The sequence below is a fragment of the Gymnogyps californianus genome, unplaced genomic scaffold (genome assembly GCF_018139145.2).
Source record: "Gymnogyps californianus isolate 813 unplaced genomic scaffold, ASM1813914v2 HiC_scaffold_101, whole genome shotgun sequence".
Taxonomy (NCBI): Eukaryota; Metazoa; Chordata; class Aves; order Accipitriformes; family Cathartidae; genus Gymnogyps; species Gymnogyps californianus.
In genome coordinates this window covers 40637-55523 of record NW_026113982.1, presented here as the reverse complement: position 1 = coordinate 55523, position 14887 = coordinate 40637, and the positions used below count along the sequence as shown (strand labels likewise).

At 36.4% G+C, this 14887-nt stretch overlaps 1 protein-coding gene across 1 annotated transcript in view; it reads left to right on the top strand.

The window, feature by feature from the left end:
• The window catches only part of LOC127027899 (vasculin-like), a 40348-nt gene that overhangs the window by 2583 nt on the left and 22878 nt on the right, over nt 1-14887 (top strand). The window contains exon 3 of the mRNA XM_050913763.1: nt 13521-13640. Coding sequence (XP_050769720.1) covers nt 13578-13640 — 63 coding nt within the window. The 5' untranslated portion in view covers nt 13521-13577. The remainder of the gene's footprint in view (nt 1-13520; nt 13641-14887) is intronic.

The window sequence follows — 14887 nt, the reverse complement described above, 5'->3', positions numbered from 1 at the left end:
TGTGAAAAAACTGCTGGCGGAAGCTTTTAAGAGTAAGCAGAGATTAAACTTGCAGCAAAGCTTAAGTGGAATTAAATCTGTAAAATGATATAGGGAAATTGTGTAGATATTTAGCTTTGTTAGTACTTCACAAGCTAATGTACTTTAAGCTCTTTTTTTTTTTTTTTCCCTCCATTCTAGTGAGATTCTTCTGTTTAAAACGTATGGATAAAACAGTTTGACAGTGATAGTTCATCAATAACTTCTGGAGAAGTTGCTCTTAGTTCTTTATTTTTTTAGTACTGGGAGTAAATTCTGTCCTGCAAGGAGAACTATTTGCAGACCTTATTATAAACAAACTTGAACGAGACTTGGCATGCTTTTTGTTTTGTTTTTTGTTACTGTGTGTTTTTGAGCAGTAGTATTACACAGTGACTGATGATAATGCCCTATGTGGTGCTATCAACTCTTCCACAATCATCTCCTTTCATATTTTGGGTAAACATAGTCTGGGAAACAGCTGAAATTATATAAAATTGTTTTTCTGCTTTATATGCTCAGGATATTTTAAAACTGCCACCTTTTTCAACTGCTTTTTCTTTAGATCCTTGTGAAGACTCCAAAGTGCAAAAGCATTCCTGGTGATTTTGTTACATAATGTATGCTGAACTGGGTGGTGATGTTAGTGCACTAATGCTTCAGTTTTTGGACTTTGAACCTTGCAGAGGACAAGAGATTAGTGTTTATCCAGCTTTCTGCTAAATGGTACTGCAAGTGTAGGATTTCAAGCAGAAGGAACCTGGTTGCAGTTTACCTTCAAATATGAAGTTATTCTGTGTTACAAAATAGTTAGCTTTTTTAAATTTATGTTTTGGTACAATGCAAGAAGGAAAAACTTTTTTGGATAAAAGTGATGATCAAGGTATTCTAAGCGCTCTCATTAACTTTGGCTCTTTCTAAAACACTTCCTAAAAGATATTTTGATTTTTGTGACAATAATATTTGATTCACAGAAGTGATATAAACCCTGTTGCTTGTGACCCATATCTATGTACAGAAAGGGGACCATACGATAAGGAGCAGTGGTTGGGATTTTTAGAACACCAGTGTCCCACCAAGTCTGCCGACATTCTAGATCCTTATGCAAAACAAAGGTAGTGAGTGAACTTTAGTTGATTCATCCTCACATAAGGAACTTGAGCCCTAAGTAGAAATGAAGGTGGGTTTTTCTTAGGTGTTTTTGTTTGTTTTTGCTAAGTCACTGTAAAGCTAGGTTTTAGGGCTGTGTCTGTACTAGAGAATGTGTTGGCTTTTTATGGTTAAAAAATTGACTGTTACAGTTTGATTCCATACACTTCTCATACCCTGGCATGTCATAAGACTTTTGGAGGTGTTCAAATTTGACAGAGGACTTTGTCCCATCCTCAGCGTTCTGCAGGAAGCCTTAGTTCTCATACTTTTTTTTTTTTTTTTTTTAAAAGATGAGGCAAGAAGGTAAATTAAAAAAATTAACGGATGTTTTCTTTTATTCTTCCTCATTGTCCACTGTTAGAATACTCATCAGAACAGTTCTGTATTGGATGGTGGGGACAGTGAGACTAAAACTGGAGATTTTACTTGCTCTGCAGTAGCACAGTTGAGAAAGAAGAGGCTTCAGCTGAATTGTTTGGAACTTCTTAATGTCTGTTGAACCAGTGGGAGAGAAGACCTTTAAAGGTTCAACTCCCTTTCCTTTTATTGGAGGTGTGAGTCTTTGACAATAAATTTTAGAGAACCAAAGAACTTGAGAGAATTACCATATCCAAACTTAACCTTGTTTGTAAATTATCATATGTCCGTAAATCTTCTACATTGAAATGTAGTGGGGGGGCAACACACACATTTTCCTTTCAAAGTGTTAAAAGGTTGGTTGTAAAGATTGAAGCTTATTCTTTTGTTGTGGCTGTGCATTTACATGGAGAGAAAATAAGGGAAATAAATAATCTTTATTTCAAGTAGTTGTCACACTTTTGCAGCAATTTGTGATCAGTAGAAATGTTTCCATTTTCAAAAACTCCGTAAAGCTTGTGTTAGGGTTTGAATATTCTTTTCTCTTTTATTAACGTACAAATTTTGAATAGCAAAATAACAACTTGAAATTAGCTTGTTTTGCTTTGTTCAAACTAAATGAATGACAGAGTAAGGAAGATCTCTAATAAGCTGTGTTTTTGAAGGGGAATAAAACTTGAGATGTATAGGGTTTAAACAAAAGTATTATTTAAAGCTTACACTTACCAACTTTACTTCAAATTAGCGCTACTCTTGACTAGAGATAACGGAAGGATATTTTATCACAAGAAATTTTCAGTTTAAAAGAAAATGTGTGTGTGTTTTTGTGGCAGAAGGAAAAACTTTTGATGGAGTAGGTTATTTTAATGGCCTGCTTGGTTGAGAAAAATCCTGAACATTTCTGTTTATGAAGAAGAGAGACTGTGTAGTCTGGTTAGGATTTGAGCATATAGTTTCTTTGCCTAATTCAGAGCAAAACTTTGTAGTTCTATGGCTGATGCTAAATAGGTGAAGTAAACATTTGAAGCTGGCCCAAGATGGGAGAACTGAAGGGTCAATTTATTCTGTAGCTCCGTTATTCTAGAGTTGCTCTGTTTTAGTGAGAATTTTGCCTGCTGATGATGCTTCTTCAGTAAAAAAAAAATTTGACCTTGGCAAATAGCTTTCTCTTTTTGTTGTCATGAAATGCAGTACAGTTGGTATTTGGTATATCTCTGATAGTGAACATTCAGTTTTCCCTCAGAAAATTGTGTGCCTCCCTTCCCTTCTTGTAGATGGCCGCTCTTTTCTAAGATGTCATACAGACTTGCTTATTGGGCCCCTCCTGAAATTCATATACGCTTGGTTTGTCTTCCTGACTTAATAAGGATGTGATACACTTGCTGTAGCTCATTACCAAGGAAGCAAAGCAGCAGCATTAGCAACAGACTTGAGACACTGAGTAATATATAACCTTTTATTTTTCCACTGTCATAACAACATTATATTATATTTTAATTCTGATGGCTTACAACCTTCTTTTATCCCACTTATAAATTTTATACTAAAAATTATGATGACAGGGTGAGGGTGGGTTATCAAACAAGTGTGTAGCTGAGAGGTGGAGTTAAGGTTCTACATGCAGTTTGTGGTGTGCTGTACTTATGCTAATAATAATCTGTGAGGCATTAGGTAAAAGATCATAGGGTATGTGCCACTTAGATATGAGTACATGTTAATTTTAGATTTTCTGAAAACTATGTACGTGCATATATCCATGTGCTTTTAACATTTATTCTGTTCATGGATTTCTCTATGCAAATCAATAGACTGAAGTTCTAAACTGGTCTTCAGGGAGCATCAAGAAATTTGAATTCGTATCTCCTTTCTAACTTTGGGAATTCATGTCTTGAAGCTTCCTTAAAATTTTTTTTCTGTTAATAACTTTACTACTCCACTCACAAGCTTCAAGTATTCCTACCTATTTGAGTTTATATTGCCTTTTATTTTAATCTTCTTCTAACAATCTGAAATACCTAGTGTCACAGAAACTGCTTTCTGTAAAATAATTTAGGCTATCCACAGAGTGTGAGAAGTATAGAAGCTGAAAATGCAGAACTATTTTTCCTTGTTTAGTTTCTGATGAGATGGGTTCAGCTGACAGGGATTTTTTCCTAATTTTTAGCATTATTTTAAAATTTGTTAGACAAATTAGGTAGTTCAGACAAATAGTGTTATCAAATGTATCTTGCCAACAATAATGAAATCTGTCTTAAATATTGAAGACAGCTTTCTGGGCTAGGGAAATATTTATATTTTGCACACTGAAGAGACCTTCCTGAAGTTGGATCTGTTCAATACCAATGGGACTGTCTTTCCTCTGCCAGCTAAATACTGGTTAGACAAGTTAAACAATATGCCCTTAAAATTGGGTGGGGACAATCTCTGATCTCATGTCCTTGTCATCTTAAAGTTCTGCTGTGCTTTTTTTCTCCACCCTCGGTGGAAGAGGATCAGGTTAGGGAACATTTAAATAAGATATACATAAGTCCATGGGGCCTGACAGGATGCACCCATGAGTGCAGAGGGAGCTGGCTGATGTCATTGCAAGGCCATTCTTGATTATCTTTGAGAGGTCATGGTGATTGGGAGAGGCTCTTGAGTACTAGAAGAGAGCAAATGTCAATCCTGTCATCAAGAAGGGTAAGAAGGAGGATCCAGGGAACTACAGGTTGGTCAGCCTCACTTCAGTCCATGGGAAGGTGGTAGAGCAACTAATCCTGGAAATCATTTCCAAACGCATGAAGGACAAGAAGGTGAGTGGGAGCAGTCAGCATGGCTTTATGAAGGGGAAATCATGCTTAACCAAGCTAGTAGCCCTCTACAATGAGGTGACTAGCTTGGTAGATGAAGGGAGCGATGGATGTTGTTTATCTTGACTTCAGTAAGGCTTTTGACGCTGTCTTCCGTGACACTCTCATAGAGAAGCTGACAAAGTATGTGTTAGAGAAGTTGTCGTGGTTTAACCCCAGCCAGCAACTAAGCACCATGCAGCCGCTCCCTCACTCTTCCCCCTTCCCAGTGGGATGGGGAGGAGAATCGGGGAAAATAAGGTAAAACTCATGGGTTGAGATAAGAGCAGTTTAATAACTAAAGTAAAATATAATACTAACAACAATAACAATGAAATATAATAATTGTAATGAAAAGGAATATAACAAAAAAAAGGGGGGGGGGGGGGAGAAAAAAAAAAAACTCAAGGGAAAAAAAAACCCCAGTGATGCACAATGCAATTGCTCACCACCTGCTGACCAATGCCCGAGCAGCGATCCGCCCCTCCCGGCCAACTCCCCCCTGTTTATATACGGAGCATGATGTTCCATGATATGGAATATCCCTTTGGCTAGTTCGGGTCAGCTGTCCTGGCTATGCTCCCTCCCAGCTTCTTGTACACCTGCTTGCTGGCAGAGCATGGGAAACTGAAAAGTCCTTGGCTTAAGATAAGCTCTACTTAGCAACAACTAAAACATCAGTGTGTTATCAACACTATTCTCACACTAAATCCAAAACACAGCACTGTACCAGCTACTAAGAAGAGAGTTAACTCTATCCCAGCCGAAACCAGGACAGAAGTGAACAATGAGGTATATCAAAAACTGGCTGAATGGCCAGGTCCAGCCTGTCAGGGTTGTGATCAGTGGCACAAAGGCCATTTGAAGGAAGTCATTAGTGTTGTACCCCCAGGGTTCAATACTGGAGCCAGTACTATTTAACATCTTCATTAATGACCTGGACGATGGGGCAGAGTTTACCCTCAGCAAGTTTGCAGATAATACAAAATGGGGAGGAGTGGCTGATACACTAGATGTTTGTGCTGCCATTCAGAGGAACCTGGACAGGCTAGAGAACTGGACAGAGGATCCTCATGAAGTTCAGCAAAGGGGAAAATGCAAAGTCCTGCATCTGGGGAGTAGTAGCTGCATATGCCAGTACATGCTGGGGGCTGACCAGCTGGTAAGCAGCTCTGCAGAGAAGGATCTGGGGGTCCTGTTGGACAACAAGCTGACCATGAGCCAGCAATGCATCCTCACAACAAAGAAGGCCAATGGCACTCTGAGCTACATTAGGAAGAGTGTTGCCAGCAGGTTGAGGGGACTTCATCCTTCTCTACTTAGCACTGGTGAGGCCACACGTTGAGCACTGTGTCCAGTTATAGGCTCCCTGGTACGAGAAAGATATGGACTTAGTGGAGTGAGTCCAGCAAAGGGCCACAAAGTTGATTAAGGGACTGGAGCATCTTTCCTATGGGGAGAGGCTGATATTCTTTTTGATCTTCTAAGGAAGTATGAGTTGATTCTCAGTCTTTCAGAACACTCTATGGATGTTATATTTTAATTTTTCAGAAGATACTTTCCAGATTTAGAATTAGTAAGCTATCAAAATAATATTTTTCTCGTGTAAAATTATGTGAAGGTGAAAACGATGAGGGAGACTTTGTATTTGTTAATGCTGTTGACAGGACTACAGACTGTTGAGACAAGAGCAGACAGTATGCCTTAAAAAAGATGTTACAAGGTAGCAATGTTTCATTACAAGATGATGCTTAAAGTTCATAACCCTGTCTGTGATAAATTGAAGAGTTGTGTTGTTGAGGCATTCCTCCTATAATCTGTAATGGGTGTGGACGTGGGAAAATAAAAGGTAGGATTACATGTTTTTACACTTGATTCTTGAGTCACAAAATTGTTATAGTGTTTATAGTTAAATATATTAAAAATGTGATACTAAATGCATTTCCTCTAGTTAAGAGCTACTTAAACCATTGAAAACAAAAATGAAAATAGTCTCAAATCACAGCAGTTAAATGTGAGTGCATATTACCTTATATGCCACAGTCCTTTCAGGAATCTGTACTTTAATAATCAGGCTCATTTTTTTCTTCTTTGACCTGTTTATAGAAAACAAAACATGGAACTGAAATTCAGAATGCTTCGACTACAACTGCTTCCTCTGCTCTCTGTCCCTGAAATATCCCAGATCATTTCCCTCCCCCCAGGCTCTCACATCCACTTATGCAGCCAATGCAGAGATTCCCTTGAGAGGAATTCTCATGGGAGTCACTTTTCCAACTCCTGAAGAGTATTACACACTTCCAGAGATGCTGTTTGGCTATTTTTAGTGTTGTGTGAGTAGACAAATAGAGAGAGAGGATTTCTAATGCTAGAAAGATTTGATGAATGGAAGTGAAGCTAGAAGAAATTCTGGATAAAGGATCATCTTTATAATGGAGCAGGAGTGATCACTTAAATTAATTTTTGTGTAACCAGTTTATTCCAGACCTCAGTATCCTTTGTTTTCTTGATGATATGTTTAAGGCCAGGTTGGAGACATTTATAAAGGAAATTACTATTGTTCCACTGTGTTAGCAGGAGCAGTGCAGGAGACATTATATGAATTTCTAGTATATGAAGGAAGTCAGGTTAGATCATAAGGGTTCCAGTGTTTGAGTTGGAGACTTGGGCTTTTTGTTTGTTTTGTTTTAAAGATTTGTCAGTTCTAATTGTTTCCAGCACTTTATAGATGCCTGGCATGGAAACAAAAAAGTCTAGGTCTTGTCTACTTGCCTTATCTTTTTGCTTCATGGCTTTTGCCAGCACAACTGCTTCCTGGTTTAGCGCTGCAGCTAAGTGAGTTAATAAATGCACCTGATTCTGTCTGTAGTGACTCTACAGTTACTCTGTCTGTAATGAGTCTGGTATGTGCCTGCACTGTATTCTCATTTTTTTATGTGCTACGCAGAGATATGAGCTGGACTAACGGATGCTTGCTAGGATTCTGCAGTATGCTTAGCCTATAATGCTCTCTCTCACGCTTCACTAGTGGTTAGAAACTACTGCCACGTATTGCCAGTCTGTATATTTGGTGAAATTGTTCAGGAGTGAAGGAGGGTGAAATCTGTAACTGACATAGTTGTGGTGGCAGGAGTCCCTAATTTAGGAAAAATGGTATGAGAATGAGTAAGCATCCTATGGTTTGTTTGTTTTTTTTTCTCCTGGTAAACATAGGGGGAAAAAGAGATTTTTAAAAAAATATATTTTTACTGCAAGAAACTACACAAATTTTATTAAAATGTGAGAAATTGTGTTTGTTAAACCTGAGATGTATTCCATAACACTGTTTCGGATAGTTTGTTCAACTGGATCTCCTTGATCTATGTATTTCATGCCCCTGTTTTATGTGCTAACTGTATGGAGGTTTTAGCTTACAAACAAGCTTTGCAAACAAAACTTAAATGTTAGTAATTTTGGCTGTTGCATATTTTTTCCCAGTAATAGTGAATTAAAGGTTGCAGATAATGTGAAAATTGTAATATAAGATGAAGCTTGAAGAAGCAATTTGCTAAAGTAATCTGAAAGTTCATGAATACAGGGTGTTTTCTGCTTTTGTACCATGTTGAATTCTATCTGTGTTATTGCAGAAAAAAAAAATTGATTTATATGTTGGTTGTAGTGTGTGGTCTTCACGTTTAAAAACTTTGGTTTTTAAACACTGTATCGATTTAAAGTAGCAAGGGAGAGAGGGGAAAAAAACTTGCTGGGGGAATGGTATTCTCATATGGTTACCACCTAAGATGGGAAAAACTGGATTAATTATTACAATGTTATCTTTGTGTACATGCATTGTGTTACATGTTAAACTCTTTAGTTACAATTATTAGTTTCTGACTTATAAGCATAATAGGAATTGACAGGTTCAAATATTTGTGTTAAGTCTTGAAGTTGTTCCAGAATTTTGTTGTTCTGATCTTCAAAACTATGTGTTTGCCTAAATCTGTTATGACCGGTATCTTCTTGTGATTCTTACAGTGTTTTGGATTAAGACATCTCTTTTCTTGGTGGAATTTACTCCTTCAGATGTTTATAACCACTGTTTGAATACATCTTAGGTCCTAATTTTGTGAGGCAAAGCAAGCCCAAGTAGTTTTCTTAGGATTTTCTTGTCCCTGATCACTGAAATAGTTCATTATTGCACTAAGTAAAATTTTAAATTTCTGTGCTGTTGTTCTAAGTGTGATTTTACTTGTATCTTTTCCTGTGATGATTTAAAAAAGAAAAATGTAGTAGTGCAGGGAAAATTGACTATACTGTTTAAGATTTGATTTCTTCATTTAATTTGGTAAGCACAAGCTAAACTAATAATAGTTGTTTTAGTTCCATCTTTTTTGTTGTTTTTGCAGAGTTTTGGGAGTTGGCTCTAGCTGTTTTTTCTTAGCCTTTTTGCAGAAGTCTTGACTTCTGATTCATGCAGTGGCTTTCTGCTTCCCTTTTCTCAACATGTTACTTCTTTTTCTGAAACAGAGGCAATATATTAAATTTTCCTGAATGCTCTTCAGATGAGACAAATAAGTTTGTTTAAAAAATGAGTGTTTCCAGATGCTTTAAAACTGGTGAAAAATACTTTCTGTCACAAAAGGATCTTATTGACTCAACCATAAAAAAAAAAAAAAAACCCAGCCCAACCTTTTTGGATGTTGGTTAAGCATACTTGGTGCAATGTTCTTATTTCAGCTGCTCGTGTGGCTCGAAGTGGGTGACTGAGTTATATTTATGACAAATCTCTTCACTGTACATCATTTGGAACCAGCTGTTCATTATTCCTTGGCATTCATTGCCTTCTTATTGAAGATTATACTTCACAAAGCTATAGACTTAAATTTTATGTAATTGAATATTGGAATAATTGTTGCATGTTACCTGAAACAAAACGCTTTACAGACTTCTCTCAGATATGCCCCACAAGAAGTAAAACTTAAGAACAGGTTTTTTTTTCTTTGCTGTAAACTATTCTGCTATCCACAACACAGCAAAAGATAAATTTTATCTAAATTTATGGGCTATGGAAGACTTTCTTTTCTGAAGTCACTATGCAGTACTTGAATCAGATACCAGAGACTATTGCTGAGATTAGACTGAATATTTTGACCAGTCTGATTAAAAAAACTTAAATGCATTTGAGTGTTAATAGTATAACATCATTTCAGTATCTTTTTCTTGCCTTTCTAGAATTGTGCAGCTCTGCTTCAGTAATAGACAACCTGAACCAAGTTAGCTTTTATGATACTTTTGTTAGAGAATGGCAGATATATTTTGAGTTTGTGCTACCGGAGAATGATGAATTCATCATTCAGTGATGAATTTTGGGTCTGATCTTTTGTTACAAAGAGAGTTTCTGAAAGCAGTGGAATAGTGTTCAGATCTGTGGAGCTTACCTCAATAAGCTTAATTCTGATAGCTGTATTAATGCTGGGAGTACAACAGCTATTTTATCAGTGTTAATGAACAGCGGTTGGTCTGTTGTGTGGTGTGTGTATGTAAGAGAAGGCTTGCTAGCAGACAAATGAGTTCTTCATGGTCTGTCAGTATAATTAAAGCAAATTCCTGTAAATGCTTGTACAGGTGCATATTATTTACTTTCATTCTAATCAAATACTTTTTTTTTTTTAATTTATTTAAAAGTAGGACAGTCCCATGTTTCTGAAAGGAAGAAGTGTTTTTCTAAATTGTTGATCAATGTTACTTATTTGCCTTAGTGGCTCCTCAGTCTTTGTAAAGGCAGCTCTTGTTTGATGTCAAGCTGGAAGGATGTATCAAGTGAATTTCTAAAGAAGTCTCTTCAGTATTTTTATTAATAACTTCAATCATGAAATGGAGTGTATGCTTATTAAATTTGTAGATACTATGAATCTGAATAGAGGTTGCAAGTGCTTTGGGGGACACAGAATGCAGAAATGTCTCTGCTGGGGATAGCTTAAGAAATAATGGACTTGAATAGCAGGAAGAAAGACTTATGTCAGACCTTATACAAGAAACCTTTCTAGTGATGTAAGAGTAGTTCAGTACCGGGACATGTTGCAGAAGAAAGTGATAGTCTCAGTAGTTGGTCTAACTTAAGTTGGAAAGCAACGAAGAATCAATCAAACTGATGTTTGGCAACCAAGCTGATCACGAAGGGTTTAAGCATAGCAAATCCTGTCTGTGGCAGCAGAGTGGTCTTGCTGACATCCCATTCTTGCTTTTTGTGATCTATTTTCAATTTACCAAAAAATCTTCCTAAGACTGAAGAGTATCCTAGAGCCATCAGATATTTGCCAGATCATCAAAACAGAGCTCATGCTTGTAGTGAAAATGTTTTTATATTAAAAACAAACTTGTCGGCAACATCAGAAAGGTAGCATCTATAAGAGTATGTATGAAGCCCGGTAAAACATGGTATTGTCAACTTAAAGCTGGGTAGGCTGTGTACTCTAAAATGTAGTTTTAAAAAGAAGATGTTAATATTTGTCCTTTCCTGATCTGCTATGTGTTTCCCAATTTAATTATGGATAGGGTATTTGTGCCTTTTAGAAGTTAGTGAGTAAATAAGGTTTAATAATGAAAATACTCGATTTTCCTGTGTCTAATTGCCAGACCAATAATATGTACAATCAGATGAGAGAAAGTGTTTTCTTTACTTCAGTGATGTGGAGATCACTATCTTCAGTAGTTGCTTTTCTTGGTAGTCTTTAACTGTAAACCTATGACATTGGTTCTAAAAATACATTTATGCTTTTGTTATTGTTGATCTTTTATCAAAATTAGCTGGAAGAATTAGGCCTAACAGAGTTTCTTTTATGGGCTTATTGAAATTTACAGATATTCTGCTGCTGACTTTGCACTCTGAATATTGTTTAGTTTTGGCCCAGGCTTCTTTCTTTGTCACTTCACTATACTGTTTTGGAGGAAAGGGATTGACTCATCTGACTCAGCAGCACTATCAAAAACCTTTTTAGAACTTTTAGTTGGAGAACTGAGAATATGGGGAAGACTTGAATCTGCTTCTAGAATAATTTTTGTGGGAAGAAATATACACCCAGTATCAGTGAGCTGTGGACAAAATTTGGTTAAAAACACCTTTCCAGTCCTTAGATACTTGGTGATCACCAAGTCTCACCTCAGCCCTTGATTTATGTGCAAAGGTAAAAGGTAGGGATGTTAGTAAGTTAAGAATAAACTTTTTTCATGTCAGTTGGATAAATAGTAGTGTTAGGAAGCTTGACTAGTTTTCTAAAAACAGTAAGGCTAATTTATTAAGAAATCACATTGTTAGTGCTTTTGTTGTCCCATACCTAATAGCCGATTCACCAATAACTTGGTAATACTTTTTGGATCCTTTGTTACGTTCTTATTTGGTATAAACCTAATCTCTCTATTTGTTTTTTAGACTGTAAGTGCCTTGGTCTGAAGATTTTGTTGTTGTGCTGATCTTCCAGTATTGACACCTGTCTTGGTCCTTTCTAAAAATTTCATGATTCTCTTGCTTGGAGATGAGAACTGTATCTGAGGGAAGGAGAAAAAAAATATTTTTCTTGCTGTAGTCTGTTCACATTTAATTTGCTGTTTCTTAATTTAGCATCTCTTGTATTGGTTCATCTGTAAACATATACCCTTTTCTGTTTCTATACCATTGCTGAACATGATTAATCAGTAAAAGTGAACTTGGTTCCTGTTAGAGAAGCCATTTTTGTGATGGTTCTGTGACTCTAGAACTTCCTTCTTTTTTTTTTTTCTTTTTTTTTTTTTTTTTTTTTACTAGTCTGACATAATTGGATTCTTTAGAAAATTTCTCTGGAATTTCTTTTGAAGTTAATTTAGAAGAGTGTTGGATGACTTCAGTAGAGTAATTTATAACAAGTTATTTGGGTGACACATACTTTTAAACTTGTCTCTAATGATAGCGGATTTTGTGCATCTTACCTTATAGTTTAACTCTGGTATCAGAGGTAGTACCTAAAAACTTTAGTATGAGCTCACTGCATAAAAAAAACCCAGCAGCTCAACTAAGTAGCACGGTTTAATTTGCACAAATCTGCTGTACTTCCTTTTAGAAGTTGGAACATTCTCCTCTGTCTCTGGAAGTCTGCAGTAGTCCGGTTCAGGCCAGAATACAACAATAATTATCAGTTATCAAGTTCAGATTCCACAGCTCTTACTAAAACTTACTCAAATTGTAGCAGCTTTAGTGAACTACATCTGTGCTCACTAACAGATCTGCACTCTGTTGTGCAGAGATGTGGAATATGCGTTTACTTGGGTCTCCCTGTAAAATGCACGTGGATGTTAATTATGTTTTCATTAGCTGAATTTCTAATAGTGTGTATATCATACTTAAGATACTTTTGAGTCATTGACAATTTTGCAGTATCTAGCTGCAGAGCATGATTCACGTACCCTTATAATTTAGGCAGTTTCATCCATTTCTTTCTGTGCTATTGTTCAGCTTCAAGTAATATAGTTTGCATTATCTTGCATTCTCTTGCTTACTGAGAGATGTTTTCCCACCTGTGGAGAGAGCATGGGGTAGAAAAAGTACTCTTAGGTTTTATCTTAAGCCATTACCTTCTCTTGCCTGTTTTCAAACTAGAGAATTTTACTGGATTTTGACAGTATTTCTGTACACGTAAACACTGTTTCCATTAAAACTAGAAAAAATATGGGACTTGTGGTGGTCCTGAGCATCTAGTCTTTTATTAAGGAACTTTAATATGGCCTCTAAGATTAACTTTTAGGGACTAATTTGAAAAATCAGCTTCTTCTAGGAAGCTAATGAAATAGCTCCTGCAATCCATTCTAGATAGTACCGGAAAATATTTCAACAAGCTAATTTTGTCACAGCTTTTCTGACCAGACCTTACACAAGATGCTACATCCCATTTATAAGAGGAAATAAAGGAGTGAATGTTACAGTTGTATTTTCATGATACCTGTGATATATTTGATTAGTGTGACGCTTTGGTAATAAAAGTGCAGATGTGATGCTATAAATGAGATGAGGCTAGTTAGATTCTAAAAACAGATCTGTGTGAGAAAATAATACCAGAAAACAGAAGGAAAATAATGATTAAAACACCACAAGTGTAATCCTCTTGTAAGATAAGCATCTGAAAAGTACTCATTTCTTGTTTTTTCCAATTACAGGGACTTGCCATGAGGTGCTGAAGCCTTGTTTCATTGATTCGGAGAGACTGGACCTAAATGGCGCAGCATGACTTTGCTCCAGCCTGGCTTAATTTTCCTACTCCACCATCATCAACAAAGGTATGTTCTTTGCTGTTCTTTTGAACAGGCAGTCTCATTATTAGAGAAGTCTAAACGTCATAACCTCAATCATAGTAAAAATACAAATCTCTTTATGAATATGTGAAGGGTGATAACGGATGATATCTAGCAAGTCTTGCTGTTGTGATTTAAATAGTTGGACCTTGGTTGTCAAGCTCGTACCTCCAGTAGGGGTTTTTGCTTGAGCATCTGAGTTCATGGAAAGAAGTATGTGCCTGGACACATTGTCAGAGCTGTTGTTGGATTAAGGTTGCCTTCATTAGGAGTTTAAAATTAATTATAGTATTTTGTGCTAGAAGAACTGAGACAGAGGCATGTGCTTAATGTTCTTACTTCTGATTTTTCTCTGTCCCCTATACATTTTACAGAAGTATTATTCTATCATCCAAGTGATTAAAAAAAATGCTTTTGAAATAGACCTTCTGAAATGGCTCTTCAGTTGCTGGTGGGATGCTTGCTACTACTGGTAGTGTGTGGCGCTTTCAAATAGTTGTGCATTCTCACTGTGGTGGTTTCATCTAGACTACTGTTACTCACTTTATACAATGGGACAGCTTGGAAACAAGAAATAGCAATCTCTGAATTATTAGGATTTGTAAGTATTCTAGGAAGTCTTGAATATGTCTATCATATAAATGTTTCTTTTTTTCTGGCCTATCCTTCTATTCTTTCTTAATTTGTGTGAATGCAGAAGCAGAGGCAGCACTGCATATTTCAAACTCGTCATCTGTTTTATTTCCCTATTTATAGACCTGTCATCTTCATTGTAATCTTTTGAATGCCATATCCATATCTGCAGCTATGAGAGTGGCATTGCCTTGCTTTAATGTATTTATGTAAGTTTCTTGCTGTCTTTCATGTCCATGGAAAATGTTTAGCCTTTATAAACTTATGGAAATAGGCTTGTGCTGTTGTTAAATGCACAGTTAGCTGTCAGTATTAGTTGTGTTCCCATTGCTTTACTTATATATGTCTACACACATACATGCATGCATTTTTTTTTAAGTCAGGTCATTGAATGTCCTTATTTATTATATTGCTATATTCATCTTTCTTCTACACTGATCTAGCTAGCTTCTTTGTTTAGTATAGTCTATCAGCAACTGTCAGTTGCTGTTTTGGGAACATCAGGCCTATCTGTTCCAGGATGGTTCCTGCGATCTGTTTGTTTTCATTCTACTTGATTTCTGAGATATTCAACTCTTTTGATCTGCTTTTTCCAATTT